The following is a 16,848-nucleotide window of genomic DNA, read 5'->3' on the forward strand; positions in this document are numbered from 1 at the left end:
CACGGATTTCAGACTGTGTTTCAATGCAGGAAAACACCCCAGCATCATTATATAGTGGCTGATAGAGGGGAAAAAATGCATTATATATATATATATATATATATATATATATATATATATATATATATATATATATATATATATATATATATATATATTTTTTTTTTTTTTTTTTTAGGCTTAAAGTTACCTAGAATCCCTTTAAGTACAGTACTTGAGTAAATGTACTTAGTTACTTTCCACCACTGGTTGGTAACACACTGTACACAAACACATAGCAGCTCAATCCAAAAACCAGTCTGATAGCATTTTTTTGTCATGACGTGCAGGCAATAACAAACCCAATCATGCTGAACACAATGCTGGAGTGACAGATAATGACATTTTAATGTGCATGTTCTCAACTAGTCATTTTGACATAGGCCTACAGTACCTAAGGGTATATTTTTTACAACAAACTGCTGCTAATTCTGCTGTAGATGGGCTGAGGCTTTGATTTAATCCACAACGCAGATTGAACGTTACACTAGTGGTGCTCATCCACAGTTTTTTCATTACAAACCAGTTTTTTTCCCCATTAAAGACAGTTCAAGACTTGAAAAAAAGTTTTCTTTGAGATATAAAGTATCACGTATGCAGTGGTGTAAAGTAACTAAGTAGGCTACATGAACAGGAAGTACTGTACAATTTTGAGGTATTTTTTTACTTTACTGGAGTATTTCCAATTTTCAGTACTTTTACTTCTACTCCACTACATCTCAGAGACAAATACCTTTACTCCACTATAATTATATGAAAACTTTAGTTACTAGTTACTTTGTAGATATACATTATTACATTATAAAACATATAAATTAAACACTTTAGCCCTGTTTTATACATCGGCTATTTGAAAATAGCCGATCCACAAGCTCACAACGACACGTTGTGTGGGCTTGTAGATCTGCTATTTTCAAACATTTTAGTACTTTTACCTTTGGTACTTTAAGTACATGATGATGGCAATACTTTTGTACTTTTATTCAAGTAACATTTTGAACACAGCCCTTTTTCTTGTAACAGAGTATTTCTACATTGCAGTATTGATACTTTTACTTAAGTAAAGAAAATGTCCACCATTGTCACTTTTTGGCACGCCTGTTCCACCTGTTTTCCGCAACACCTGAACATCCATCCCACTGCAGGAGAGGAGGGGGGCACACTGAGAGAGAGAGAGAGAGAGAGAGAGAGAGAGAGAGAGAGAGAGAGAGTTCAGTAGTTTATGTGTCTTGTCTTGACATTGGTGTTGCCATAACGAACTCAGCACTCTGGGCACAATGCAGGAGTGGCAGTGAATGACGTTTCCATCGCTGCCATTTCTTTGAACCGTCGATTGTCCTTTTCGTCTCTTTTTTTTACAACTGAACTCAAGAGTAATATAGGAAAGATGCAGATAAAGCCGGTGATAATAATCATAATACTCTTTCAGGCTGTGATATTATTTAACTTATGGCTGCATTCCAGTAACTACTCTGTTACGCGGAAGATGATAGGAGATACCACTAGCCCTAACTCACCGGCCGAACAAGAACCAGAGGTTCTTGTTGATTGCCACAGCAACGAAACCCAGAATGCAAACACAGCCGATGCACGAGAAGAGTCTCTGGCGTGCTGTCCCAAGTCCTCTCCTCACCTGGTGGGCCCACTTCGTGTGGAGTTCAACTGGGACAGGACCATGGAGTCTGTGAGGGCAGACTTTAACTCTTCTCTACGTGAGGGAGGACGATACAGACCACCAGACTGTATTTCACATCATAAGGTGGGTATACGTTAATGGAGGGGGCGAAAGGAACAGGGATTTACTTGACCTGTGTCTATTTAAAACCCATTAAGACCAGGAATGCATCTGTCATTTTAGATTTTAACCACTTTCATATTTTTTAAGCAAACATTTTTAACTCAAATCTTTGCTTCTGGGGGATTTAAAAAAAGGCTTTTAAAGTTTTTTTTTAAAACCTTATGTTGCTATAATCAATGGTTCTCAAACCTTATCATGTCAAGGGCCCCCAAAATGTATTCGGCCGCGGAGCCCCATTTCAATATACTGTATGGTGTTCCAGGGACCCCCAGAAGCTAAGATTTGAGTTAAAAATGTTCGCTTTAAAAACTAAATATATTTAAAAAAAATGTTTTTTTGCAGATCTACAAGCTCAAACTCGGTGCTGCGCTTTGAGCTTGTATATCTGATATTTTTGAACAGCCAAAGTATAAAAGAATGATTAAAGTGGTTACACAGATGCATTCCCCGTTTTAATGGGTTAATAGGGATGGGTGATACCACAGATTTAATTTGATCCAATACAATAAAAACCATGGCTGATAGTACAGCCGTTATACTGGTACTTTTGAAAGTCTTGAGCAAAGTCTTGGTGTGACTATTCTCATGGCAGACCCCTGAACAATGTTTATGCTAAGGTTTGGTGCGGATTGGAGCAACGGTATGCCTGTGGCTTAGCCATGACATTGGCCAGACTGATATCGTGGATTCACTCTCACGTTCCTCCCCGGTATCAGTCTGGACTTCGGCCCATAGGGAGCGAGTGCGAGCCATTGCCAGGCTACCTTACTTAAGTAAAAGTATCAATACTGCAATGGAGAAATACTCACAATACTCACAATGCATTGTGAGCTTGTAGATCGGCTATTGTCAAAAGATTTTTATACATTTGAAAACTTGAAATGGGACATTCTGCATAATGAGTAATTTTCTTTTGGTACTTTAAGTACATTTTGATACCACTAATTTTGTACTTTTACTGGCATTCCTTAACACTAAAAATAACTCCCAACGGTGCTTGGCTTCCTCTCTGCAATGCCAGCATTCACTCTCGTCTTCTTGTCTTGTTATGACTAGCCTTAGGTGACGTATTTCTTGGTGTACCTGTGTGGAGGAGAAGTGGCCTAGTATGGCAGTGGTTCTCAACCTGTGGGTTGCGACCCCCAGGGGGGGTCCCCATATTATTTTGGAGGGGTCCTCAGACCTTTTTAATACCGAAACAAAAATCAACAAACTATAAAAATTGGTCAAACATTGGCCAAATTGTCAAATAATATAAGAAAAAAAAAAATAGAAAATAGCCGATCTACAAGCTCACAACGCCTCGCTTGAGCTTGTAGATCTGCTATTTTCACAATAGTCATCTGTGGAACCGAGTCAAACTAAATGCCTCAACTCTTACATTCCATTCCAAATTCCATCAGGGTGGGAGGTCCCCAGTTCAAATATGATTATTTAGGAGGTTTTTCCCAGTTCAAATATGATTATTTTGGAGGTTTCCCAGTTCAAATATGATTTTTTTGGGGGGTCCCCAGTTGAAAAAGTATTATTTTGGGGTATCACGGCCTGAAAAGGTTGAGAATCACTGGTATACTTCCGTATTAGCCTGGTAAACCCTCCCCCCTTCCGGAAATCTCATTTTTTTATTTCAGGAATTCAATACAAGTGAGATTTTCTGAGGGGTGTGGGGGGGGGGGGGGGGGGTTACCAGGCTACTTCCGTATAGACAAACAAGAGGTATTGCCAAAAAGATGTCTGCCTAGTGTTCCAGTATATCTGGGGAATATCTAGATTCAATGAATGGGCTTTTGGACCCGAAAAAAACCCAGTGGTAACTTGAAAAAGTGCTCCAAGAGCACAGGTCTCCGCCAGGTCAGGTAGGTTAGTGTGGGCCAGCAATGTTCGGCATTCGCCAATCAGGCTGGAATGTGAAAAATTGGACGGATCCGTCTTGATGACTTGACCAAAGAGATAATATGTACCGATTTGCGTGATGTTTGGACAACATTTTTACGAGTAATATTTAAAAAAAAGTTTTGCAAAAATCGGCCTCCTGGTGGCGCTATAATAGGGCAATGTTGAAAGGGTGGCATTTGTTCCTCAACGTAGTGCGAAATTGTGTGCAAAGTTTCACCGCATTCGGACGCTGCGTCCATGATTTGAGGCATTGTGTGGAAATATAGTGGCCCTCTCCATCATCAAAGTTGCCCACCCCTGCTCTAATGGGTCTCTAATCCCACTTATCAAGGGCATTATCCGTCATTATAACATTTGTTTTGGCCAGAATGCTCAGGTATCTGTGGCGGCAGTCATCCTTGGATCTTATGTCTGACAGAGATTCTTTGAGACCGTCTAGAGAATCTACAGTATCTGACACAGTTATAGTTACCGGTAGTTGGTAGACTGCAGGCCCTTGATTGCACAATCAGAAACACTAAACAGGTTCGCAAAGAGGTTGCGAGAAGGAAAACAGACTTCTTTGTTTTGCATCTGAGACAACAATGTGTTAGCGTCTGTGCGTGTGTGCCCCTCTGCCAGCCATCTCGCTATACTCACTCAGGACGTCGAGTACAACGTCATACAGCTTAAGCACTCTTCTGACAGCAGCAGACCTTGAACGCGCACCTCGTGTCACAACCGCGTTGAAGTTCAAGAGGTCTGCGGTCAGCGGAATCTCTCTCTCTGCAGTTGCATGAAATTGGCAATACACCTGCAATCACTGACGGCAGGTGTATTTACATGTTTTTACTGTTTATCTGTTCAATCCAGATCATACATGGGCAACTGGCGGCTCTGGGGCCACATGCGGCCCTCACCTTCACCCGCAGGTTAAAATCGTAAAACTAATATATTGATTTCAGCTGTTCCAATTCCAAACATGAAACACGCTTTAATGACTTCAGTCTATATTGTTAGTTTAATTACTTTTTTTATGTCCAATGTATTTGTATTTAAGTTCATGAAGTACATTTTAGTATAACTAAATGCAATTGAAATTCATAAAAAAAATTACTTTTCAGGATTCCAATTCAAAAATACCAAAATATAATTCAGGATTCCAATTCCAAAATAGCAAAAATAGCTGATCAAAATGTGTTGCGACGCGTTTTGAGCTTGTAGATCAGCTATTTTTGTTACTTTCGTGTGACATAGGCTTACTAGAATGACCAAGTACGGCATTCATTTGCGAAAAAAGTTGCAATATGGAGATATTAGATTTCTTGACCCGACAGCAACAATATGCAAAGTGGCCCACTGTAGTGAGTGTGGAAATACAGTGGCCCTCCATCAAAGTTGCATAACCCTGATCCAGATAAACAGTCAAAACATGTAAATACACCTGCCGTCACTGACGGCAGGTGTATTCACATGTTTTGACTGCTGACCAGCTGACTGACTGCTGACCAGCTGACTGAGTCTGACACCGCAGCAATGGTTGCACCACCTACAGGGCTGGCAGCGCTCCGTGGATTCGTGTACACAGGTTGGTCAGGGTGGCTGTTCAGTGGGGATCTGAACTGGGAAGAATAACGTGTCCTGACTAGAGCCTTCTCCGCATGCGTCACATCCTGCCAGTAAAACTCCTCACTGTCAGACAGGCAACATCACACGTATCAGAGGAGATACATGCTCGCTAATACCCTTCCTAAGGTGGTATAGCTGACCAGTGACAAGGGATACAGTACAAGGAAGGGGCCATGGGAATTGACGGAATGAAACAAATCTCTAGTTACCTAAAGTATGTCATGCTTTGCATGGCACACACACACACACACACACACACACACACACACACACACACACACACACACACACACACACACACACACACACACACACACACACACACACACACACACACACACACACACACAGACAGTGACATCAGTGAACTGTGGTGGTAGATTCCACTGAATGTGTAATAAACAGAACTAGGAATTACGCAAACCATATGGGCATTTTCAAGTCTACTCATTTTGGGACTTTGATATACAGTATATATGTACTTCTTGACATTTTGATTCGTATACCAAAATCACATACACTGGACAGTGTCTATGCAGACGTTGCTTTCCCGGTGGACCTGCAAAGTGGATTTTTTGCCTGTGGGGTTTCTGCCCTATGTGGACTGGCATTCTATGTGGTCCTAAGAAATGATGGGCCCTATCTTCCACGGCACCTTATTCCTAATGCCTATGTATTACAAGACATTTTGTATTATTTAAATTGACTGGTTATTCAAATTAGGGGATCTACTGTAACTGAACTCCTGGACAACCACCAAAATACTATTCTGCCTACTAGAATTTGTCTAAATAATGTGGATGTTTTTAAGCTATTTATTTCTTTATCAAACAGTGTTGATTTTGTCGACCTTTTTTCACTGACGAAAATACTAAATGCAAACTATGATGACTAAAACTAAGACAATTTCGTCCACAAATAAAAACTAGACTAAAATGTTACGGAGTGACTAGTGGAGAAGAGAGCCAGTAGAACTAAAAGAAAAGTCATTTTATGTTTGTTTGCCCTTGGGTGTTGCTCTCTGAAAATAACCGCTATCAAGGCCTGCCAAAATACAGTCTAGTCGACTAAATCAACTGTAGATATAGCCAAAGTCGACTATAATTTCATGATTTTTTGTCAATTATTACTAGACTAGCAAAATAAGAATTTCGGATGACTAAAACTAAATGGAATTTGATTCAAAAGACTATGACTAAAACTGAATCAAAAGTTGCTGTCAAAACTAACACTAGTGTCAAAAGATAATTGTGGCACCTACTATATGATAGCATGTCATGAGCCTTTTCTTGTATTTCTTCACTGCCCCAACTCAATGCTCAAAACATTAAAAAGATTACATTTTCTTTTAGGTGGCAATCATCATTCCGTTCCGCAATCGGCATCGACACCTGATTCAGTGGCTTCACCACGTCCATCCCATCCTGCAGCGCCAACAGCTAAACTATGGAGTGTACGTCATTAACCAGGACGGAGAGGGGACTTTCAACAGGGCCAAACTGATGAACGTAGGCTTTGCGGAGGCAATGAAGCACAATTACACCTGCTTTGTCTTCTCCGACGTGGATCTACTCCCTATCGACGACCGTAACATCTATGGCTGCTTTGGTAAGCCCAGACACCTGTCAGTGGCTGTTGACAAATTTAACTTCATGTTGCCCTACTCGACCATCTTTGGAGGGGTCGTGTCGTTCTCCAAACGGCAGTTCTTGGCCATTAATGGCTTTCCGAATGACTTTTGGGGCTGGGGCGGTGAGGACGACGACATCTATCAAAGAACTGCCATGACATTCACGTCCGTCTCTCGGCCCGACATGCAGACCGGGAGGTTCATAATGATCAAGCACAATGCAGACTTGCATAACGATCCGAATCCCGAAAGATTCCTCCAGATCAAAAAAACCTACTTCAGAATGGGAATAGACGGTATCAACTCCCTCACATACAGCGTCAACAAGGTCGAGATGGATAAACTCTACACGTTTATCACTGTGGACCTTGGCAGTCCATCGTCCGCGCCTACGCCTGCCGCCGTAGGCTCCACCACCGATGCACACACTGACTGAAATGCATAGTGGACGTGTAGCTCTGGTCCATAGCGCTAGAAGGAGTTCTCCTTAACGTTTTCTGGGACATTCGAGCCTTTGCGCACGCACCACAGGCTGCGCAGCCCCTCGTCTTTAGTAAAAAATTAAAAAATACACTTTTGCTCCTGTTTTGGTGGGTAGCGAAAGTGTATATATATATTTGTTTTTTACTGAAAGACGAGAGGCTGCACAGCCTGCGCTACCGCAGGTGTGAGGGGAAAGGATCGAATGTTCCACAGCGTTAAGGAGAACTCCTTCTAACGCTATGGGCCAGAGATAGTGGAGGTGAAGCTGTCACGTACTGTATGGAGAGACGAGAGTGGAGTTTGTTTTACGTCAACTGTGTCTTGGTTGGGTTTGGTTGGTGCCAGCCATGTTTCCAGAGGAGATTTAAAGTAGGACCCTTTTGTCACCCAAACAAACATTGTTTAGTGTCAGAATGAAGCCAATTGTTTCCACTGAGGAGTTTCAACTGCTGGGCTATACTCTACCTCTCCTCCCCTTCTACCTCTGTACACCATGAAAAGTGAACAGACAGGTTTCTGGTGACTATTTCTGCCATTTTTGGTTCAGACTCAATGTTGTTTTATATTTGTCGGGTCAAACTCGAGAACTGCGTATCATACAACTACTATGGATCTCACAGTCAAACAAAGTGCTAAACTTTATATTAAAGAAACAATAGTGGAAGATCTTATTGGATACACATAACAAGGTATAGCCTATAGTCAGTGGTAGAAAGTAACTAAGTACATGTACTCAAGTACTGTACTTTTTGAGGTATTTGTACTTTACTTGAGTATTTCCAATTTCCAATACTTTTACTTTCCCTCCACTACATCTCAGAGGCAAAAATGTTACTTTTACTCCACTACAATTATTTGAAAACTTTAGTTACTAGTTACTTTGTAGATTATTATTACAAAACATACATTAACCACTACATTTCGGCCATTTGAAAATAGCCGATCTACAAGCTCACAATGCGACGCATTGTGAGCTTGTAGATCTACTATTTTCAAAAGATGTTTATACATTTGAAAACTTGTAATGGGACATTCTGCATAGTGACTTCTTTTGCTTTTGGTATTTTAAGTTCATGTTGATGCCAATGCTTTTACACGTTTTACATTTTGAATTCCGGACTTTTACTTGTAACAGAGGATTTCTACATTGCAGCATTGATACTTTTACTCAAGTAAAATAAAATAGCACTTTTTCCACCACTGCCTATAGTGAGAACAAGTTGCAAGAGGTGATTGAAGGGGATGTCCCGGTTCATGCCTTTTTACACAGTGTCCCATTTATAAAAAGATTTGCGCTGCCCAACTGACATTCTGCCCAACTGGTTTGGTCATTTTCAGAACCTCACGTTTATTACACAATCACAACAAAAGCATGTTCCTCTTCTGCTTTTGTAAAGCCATTCAGTTCCACAATGAACTACTAACAGTGGAAAAACTAAAACGAAGATCATTTTCGTTTTTATTTCGTTTTTGGGGGTTTTAGTGGGCTTCCGTTTTAAGTTAAAAAAAATGTTTTATTTTATTCTAGTGTTAACCATATTAACCGTGGTTGTTATAGATCTGCTTCGGGTTTTTTTTTGGCACACAGCACCATCAAATGACAAAGAAAGAATTTGGCATTAGAATCTAGATCGCAGGAGCTGAAATGTCTCATATAAATCGAGCACTTTTTTAAAATAAATGTGTGTGTGTGTGTGTGTGCGCCATAGACTGTATAAATGAGATGGACAAACCCCCTCCGCTGCTTTCTACAGACCGAAAATGAATCCTTTGCTGCAGACTGTGGCTCCGCCATCTTTCACTACGCGTCAGAATGAGTTCAGACCATTATTGGTTGGGTAACTTGTCAATCAAGAGCGGGGGGCGGGGAATGAATGCTATTGGTTGTGTAGCGTGTCAATCAAATCATCCCGCCCCTCCTAGAGAATAGCCTACTTTATCGTCAATTTTGTAATAAATAGAACCATAATTTAGCAAAACGCATATCCTGATGATTGAAAGGAGACTTTAAACTAGCGACTGGAAGCATATAGAATTTATGACAATTTTTATTACAGTAAGAAAATCGAGTCTGAAAGTTGGTAAAAACCCATCGGCTTGCGTTAAAATAAATTATTTCTGAACTCACAGGTCGGCACGGGTGAAACAGCGCCTCTCGCTGGACATTTACTAAACATCCGGGTTGGCCTCATAGTAAATATCTCAGCCTTGCCCCTTGGTGTGCGCACGTGTGTGCGTGTAAACTTGAGAAACATGACTCTCTAGTCATGGAGTAGCCTATGGTGCAAGCACATGGTATGCAGGCTGTAACATGCAGCAGTGCTGGTTCCCCATCACGTGTACAATGAGTTTGGGACAAAGAAAAGGCTGCAAGAAAAAAATCTGTCATCGGTTGAAATCCCCTTAATGTTGAGTGAAATGTCTAGAAAAAATATCTAATTTCATGTAATGTAACGAACTGTGTGGTGGTTGTTTCCCCTATGATACGTTTAGATTAGATCATTCTGAAACAGTACAATTGACAAAATATAACAAATAAGATACTGTCTGAAAAACATTGACAGATATCATGTGGCTTGTATCGGACAGACTGGCAGTATTGGCCTACGTGCAATACTGAATTTGTATCACGACACATTGTGAGCTTGTAGATCTGCTATTTTCAAATGGCCGGAAATTATATAGGGTTGAAGTGGTTAATGTATGTTTTGCAATAATAATCAAAATCTACAAAGTAACTAGTAAGTACAGTTAAAAAATAATTGTAGACGGGTAAAAAGTACAATATTCGCCTCTGAGATGTATGGAGTAGAAGTAAACATACTGAGAATTGGAAATACTCCAGTAAAGTGAAAAGAATACCTCAAAATTGTACTTAAGTACAGTACTTGAGTAAATGTACTTAGTTACTTTCCACCACTGCTTAAAACATTTATTTGTTTCAGGCCAAGGACCCCTTAGCTGAGAGAGAGATTAAGCAAGAACCCCCACTAGTCTACTACATAGTGTATAAAGTTGTGTTGCAGATTAAACCTTGTCATAGATGTCATAGACAGCTTCATAGACTTGTTTGACAGCACTATCATCCCTGTTGTGTAAATTAATGTTGTCATTTGTTTGTTTATTTGTTTGTTTGTTTACACATGATGTTTTCTATTAAAATGTTGGATTCATGTTAATGTGTATGTTCAGACATTTAAACGCTGAACCCTAAATACTTGTCTCCGTACTTGGTCTGCTCTTGTTTCCCTATACACCAAACCTCTTTGCTGAAAATAGCAGATCTACATGCTCACAACGTCACAGCGCGATGCATTGTGAGTTTGTAGATCGGCTATTTTTGGCATTTCTTTCCCCCAGAATAGGGATGCTAGGGTTCAAGTGGTTAATGTTAAAACAAAGTTCCTATCACACAAAGATATGGCGTACCCCCTGTGCTAACTTTGAGGACCCCCTTTATCAATTTATAGCTATCATCTTTGTGAGAATGAACTTGAAAAACGTTAACTTAACTGATAAATCATACAGCCCCACACACACACACACACACACACACACACACACACACACACACACACACACACACACACACACACACACTCACACACACACACACACACACACACACACACACACACACACACACAAAGACACAAAGATCTCATAGTGCTTTTGAACGCCATAATCACTGGGCCAATGGGCTAGGGTGACATCTAGTGGTCATAATGCGTAATCACAGGTGAGGGTATCCCTCCAGTCATCTTCATATGAGTAGTATCTGGTCTGGGTGGTGTAGAGCAGTGGTTCTCAACCTGTGGTTCGGGACCCCCAGGGGGATCCCCACATATTCTTTTAGGGGGGATTATGGCATCAAAAGTAATCATTAAACTATACTATAAAAACTGGTCAAACCTTGACTAAACTGTCTAATAATATAAGAAAGAGGCAAACATTTTGAAAACAGACGATCTGTGTGTGTGTGTGTGTGTGTGTGTGTGTGTGTGTGTGTGTGTGTGTGTGTGTGTGTGTGTGTGTGTGGAGGGGGTGTGAAGAGAGTGTGTTGCCACTCACAGACAGTACAGACTGACACAATGTTTCCGGCGTGGATCTCCGGCGTCTAATGGAGTTGTTTTGTGTGTCTCTGGGCGGGATCCACCTCGCTACTCCGACACCCCGGAGTTCCGACAGCCAGAAAAACAGCCGTCAGACTCGGACCGGGGACCCCCGGCGAGGCCTCGACCCGGCCCAGGGAGCCCCGAGGCTGGGTACTGGCTCCGGTCCGGGGGACCCCCGCCTCCGGGGGACACCCGGCTCTCCAGGCGGTCCCGTGGACCCACTCTTAAGCACCCCTCAGCGGGCGTTAAGTGGACTGACAGGCCGCGGCCAAAGCTCCGCGTGGACCTGGTAGTACAAACGCCGACGCGCGCCCATGGGACTATTATGGACTTAGCGCGTCGGACCCGGCTCACCGGCCGGTCCCGCGGACCCACTCTTAAGCACCCCTCGGCGGGCGATAAGTCGGGGGGTCCCGCGGCCTACGGACCGCAGGTACCTGGTGGTACAAGCGCTGCTGCGACAGTATTTATAATGCCCGTTAGCAGGGTCTTGTTTCCTCGCTGAGGACTGTCTTCTTCCCTCGGCTATATGGTTTCGCTAGGTAGGGGACAGTGGCAATCTCGTTCGGTTGATTCGGGCGCCCCCAAGGCATACGGATCTCCTCGCCAAAGGCGAGGCCGACCGCGGGGGGCCCTCGGGCGGTCTGTTGCAAGACAGGGGGAATCTCGTTCGAACAGCTCGGGCGCAGCCACTGCTGAGTTGCGGGACAGCCGGGGCGCCGGGCACGACCCACATAGATACGTAGCTGCTCGCAGGTTCATGTCAAGTTTCCCCACCCCCAACCCCATCAAGGTAACTTGCCTTGCGGGCGTACTATCGGGGACTCTGGTTTACCCAACTCCTGCGTGCACCACCTATGTGTTCTACACCCATATAAGGTACTGTCCCGGCGTGGGCACTTGGCAGTGCCTGCACGCCCAACTCAGACAGGTCTGCAGCGCCCTTTAAGACAAGCATATGCTACTGGCAGGATCAACCAGGTAGGCCTCCTGTTCCGCCGCGGACGTCGCGCCCAGCTGAGGCGCGCGCCGTGGGGTTGCCGGTCCGCGGAGCTTCCGCCCGAGGCCCCCCGCGAGAGGGGCGGGCGGCTCTCTCCCGGAGGCGTGCACTGCGACGGTCACCGCGGTCCGCCTTTACCACCCAGCCGGTCGAAAGCGTGTTACGGTGGATCGGCAGTCCATGGCCCGGTACGCAGCTGTTTGGTCGGTCGCCGGAGTACGCGACGCGGGCAGGGTTTGAGAAACGGAGTCTCCGGAGCGCGCCTTCGCGCCCCCGCTGCATACGGATCTCCTCGCCGAGCCCCGGTGAGGGGGCTCGAGGCCAGGCCGACAGCGGGGGCCCTCGGGCGGTCCGTGGCAGGACAGCTAGGGCAGACGGGGCGTCTCGGTCTCGCTAGGACGGGGTCGGCCGCGGAGGAGTGCGGAGAAGAGACCACCGAGGCCTCTCCGCACGTGGTTCCTCCGCGCCTGTTCGGGCCCGCAGGCTGCAAGCAGCATCCGCCGGAGCACACGAGGTGCCGGCGGGGCCCTTGCAAGAGGCGGGCTTCGTTTGCCAGTCGGTCAGTGGGTCCCGCGGTGGTGGTTCCACCACGGTTCCCGGGGGTCGCCGTGCCTAGCGACCCCCGGCAGGCCCTCCGTGCGGGCCTGCGTTCCGTCCCCAACGTCCGCACGCTGGTCCATAAACTCGTTCTGGGAAAAGTTGCCGAGACTACCGGGAGAGAATTTCAAAGGAGGGGGCCATGGCGGAGCCCAGGACCTCCTGGGCTCCAGAGACCTCCAGGGCGCCCGGCCGAGACGGCGCGCCCGACCCGAGGCCTCTCTCTCGGCCCGGCCTCGGCGCCCGCACGCCGGTTCCATACACTCGAGCTGGCACGAGTTGCCGGTCTGCCCGGGAGAGAATTTCAAAGGAGGGGGCCACGGAATAGCCCATCTTCTCCCGGGCTCGCGGAGGAGCTCCAGGGCGCACGGCCGCCCGGCCGTGCCCGACCGGAGGCCTCTCTCTTCCCATACACCCGATGGCCACTGTGGCGTCCAATTTCCTGGTTCTTTCCCCCCTATCGGGGAGGGGGAAAGGGACCCATGGCCACCATCACCGGCGCCCGGCTCGGCCCGCCCGGGCGGCCCCGAGACGGAGCCTCGCCGTCGGCCCCAGCCTCGGCGTCCGCACGCCGGTTCCATACACTCGTTCTGGCAAAAGTGGCCGAGACTACCGGGAGACTTTTTCAAAGGAGGGAGGCAAGGGCGAGCCGGGCGCCTCCAGGGCCCCGGAGTGGGGACGGGGAGGTACCACGCGGAGATCCAGGACAAAGGGGCGCCTCGCGGCGCCCACACTGCCCCGGGACCATGCCCCGTTCTCGGGCAGGGTCCCTAGCTATCCGCTGGCAAAAGTGGCCGAGACTCCCGAGAGAGAATTTCAAAGGAGGGAGCCATGGCGGAGCTCAGAGCTCCTTGGGAGCTCTGGACTCTGAAGAAATCCCGGCTTTTTTCCGAAAGCTCCAGGATTCGGGGCGTCTCGCCGCCCCGCCGCCACCCCAGGAGGGTGCCCCTTCGTGGGGCATGGTCCCTAGCTATCCGCTGGCACCAGTGGCTGGGAGTCCCGGGAGAGAATTTCAAAGGAGGAGGCCGTGGCGGAACCCAGAGCTTCTTGGGAGCTCTGGACTCTGAAGAAATCCCGGCTTTTTTCCGAAAGCTCCAGGATCCGGGGCGTCTCGCCGCCCCGCCGCCACCCCAGGAGGGTGCCCCTTCGTGGGGCATGGTCCCTAGCTATCCGCTGGCAAAAGTGGCCGAGACTCCCGAGAGAGAATTTCAAAGGAGGGAGCCATGGCGGAGCTCAGAGCTCCTTGGGAGTTCTGGACTCTGAAGAAATCCCGGCTTTTTTCCGAAAGCTCCAGGATTCGGGGCGTCTCGCCGCCCCGCCGCCACCCCAGGAGGGTGCCCCTTCGTGGGGCATGGTCCCTAGCTATCCGCTGGCACCAGTGGCTGGGAGTCCCGGGAGAGAATTTCAAAGGAGGAGGCCGTGGCGGAACCCAGAGCTTCTTGGGAGCTCTGGACTCTGAAGAAATCCCGGCTTTTTTCCGAAAGCTCCAGGATCCGGGGCGTCTCGCCGCCCCGCCGCCACCCCAGGAGGGTGCCCCTTCGTGGGGCATGGTCCCTAGCTATCCGCTGGCAAAAGTGGCCGAGACTCCCGAGAGAGAATTTCAAAGGAGGGAGCCATGGCGGAGCTCAGAGCTCCTTGGGAGCTCTGGACTCTGAAGAAATCCCGGCTTTTTTCCGAAAGCTCCAGGATTCGGGGCGTCTCGCCGCCCCGCCGCCACCCCAGGAGGGTGCCCCTTCGTGGGGCATGGTCCCTAGCTATCCGCTGGCAAAAGTGGCCGAGACTCCCGAGAGAGAATTTCAAAGGAGGGAGCCATGGCGGAGCTCAGAGCTCCTTGGGAGCTCTGGACTCTGAAGAAATCCCGGCTTTTTTCCGAAAGCTCCAGGATTCGGGGCGTCTCGCCGCCCCGCCGCCACCCCAGGAGGGTGCCCCTTCGTGGGGCATGGTCCCTAGCTATCCGCTGGCAAAAGTGGCCGAGACTCCCGAGAGAGAATTTCAAAGGAGGGAGCCATGGCGGAGCTCAGAGCTCCTTGGGAGCTCTGGACTCTGAAGAAATCCCGGCTTTTTTCCGAAAGCTCCAGGATTCGGGGCGTCTCGCCGCCCCGCCGCCACCCCAGGAGGGTGCCCCTTCGTGGGGCATGGTCCCTAGCTATCCGCTGGCAAAAGTGGCCGAGACTCCCGAGAGAGAATTTCAAAGGAGGGAGCCATGGCGGAGCTCAGAGCTCCTTGGGAGCTCTGGACTCTGAAGAAATCCCGGCTTTTTTCCGAAAGCTCCAGGATTTTAGCCCCAAAAAGAGCCGATCGACAAGCTCTTAGCGCCCGAAAAAGGTTGAGGTTTTCGGCCGGGGGTCCTCCAGGGGGTCCCCGGGGACCCCTGGAGCCCATGCCAGCACTCGGCGCGATTTTTCAATTTTTTGGAGAACCATGACTCGGGGCCCCTCCGGACCCGTCGCCTGCCCAGGACCCATGCCTCTGTCCTGGGCTACAACTACCCGATGGCACCGGTCGGCCTTCCGGGCCCCTGGAGGAAAAATGACGGAGGCAGGAAGGCTCATCCTGGCCTCCTCTAGGGCCCTGGGCACTTAGAAGAATTTTCGATTTTTTTCAGAGAACCAGGATTTGGGGCCCCTCGGCGTCCCGGCTCTGCCCCAGGATGGAGCCTCATCCCGGGCATGGTCCCTAGCTACCCGATGGCACCAGTCGGCCTTCCGGGCCCCTGGAGGAAAAATGACGGAGGCAGGAAGGGTCGTCCTGGCCTCCTCTAGGGCCCTGGGCACTTAGAAGAATTTTCGATTTTTTTCAGAGAACCAGGATTTGGGGCCCCTCGGCGTCCCGGCTCTGCCCCAGGATGGAGCCTCATCCCGGGCATGGTCCCTAGCTACCCGATGGCACCAGTCGGCCTTCCGGGCCCCTGGAGGAAAAATGACGGAGGCAGGAAGGGTCGTCCTGGCCTCCTCTAGGGCCCTGGGCACTTAGAAGAATTTTCGATTTTTTTCAGAGAACCAGGATTTGGGGCCCCTCGGCGTCCCGGCTCTGCCCCAGGATGGAGCCTCATCCCGGGCATGGTCCCTAGCTACCCGATGGCACCAGTCGGCCTTCCGGGCCCCTGGAGGAAAAATGACGGAGGCAGGAAGGGTCGTCCTGGCCTCCTCTAGGGCCCTGGGCACTTAGAAGAATTTTCGATTTTTTTCAGAGAACCAGGATTTCGGGCCCCTCGGCGTCCCGGCTCTGCCCCAGGATGGAGCCTCATCCCGGGCATGGTCCCTAGCTACCCGATGGCACCAGTCGGCGGTTCCCCCTGCCTTCCCCGCTCACACAGGGGAAGGGCCAGGGAGCCCAGTGCCTCGCGGCACACTGCCGGGTGAGCGCCCGCCCGCTCTACCTGCCCCGGGAGCCACCGTCCCTGGGCACGGAGGTGGTCCATGGACCCCCGATGGGGACCGGGGGACGCCGGTGGTATTGCGCCCCGCGGCCACCACAGGCCTACGCAGCCTTGTCGATCTGCTCTTTTTCGACGGCAGCACTTGGTTCTCTTCCACACTCACCACCAGGGACCCCTTCGGGCGGTCCCTGGGAGATTCCGGCTGTCGGAACTCCGGGGTGTCGGAGTAGCGAGGTGGATCCCCCTGGGATCCACCTCGCTACTCCGACACCCCGGAGTTCCGACAGCCAGAAAAACAGCCGT

The 16,848-nt window shown here is 48.3% G+C and overlaps 2 protein-coding genes across 2 annotated transcripts in view; one reads left to right on the plus strand and one right to left on the minus strand.

The window, feature by feature from the left end:
• The window catches only part of sema3aa (sema domain, immunoglobulin domain (Ig), short basic domain, secreted, (semaphorin) 3Aa), an 818,452-nt gene that overhangs the window by 435,633 nt on the left and 365,971 nt on the right, over positions 1-16,848 (minus strand). The gene's annotated exons all lie outside the window — the stretch shown is intronic.
• Positions 1,331-7,507, plus strand: LOC311039707 (beta-1,4-galactosyltransferase 1-like). Its single transcript, XM_084049662.1, has 2 exons — positions 1,331-1,798; positions 6,694-7,507. The coding sequence occupies exons 1-2, from the start codon at positions 1,427-1,429 to the stop codon at positions 7,405-7,407; spliced, it is 1,086 nt and encodes a 361-aa protein (XP_083905788.1). The 5' UTR covers positions 1,331-1,426; the 3' UTR covers positions 7,408-7,507.

Source organism: Gymnoscopelus microlampas (assembly GCF_963454915.1).
Source record: "Gymnoscopelus microlampas genome assembly, chromosome: 23".
Classification (NCBI taxonomy): domain Eukaryota; kingdom Metazoa; phylum Chordata; class Actinopteri; order Myctophiformes; family Myctophidae; genus Gymnoscopelus; species Gymnoscopelus microlampas.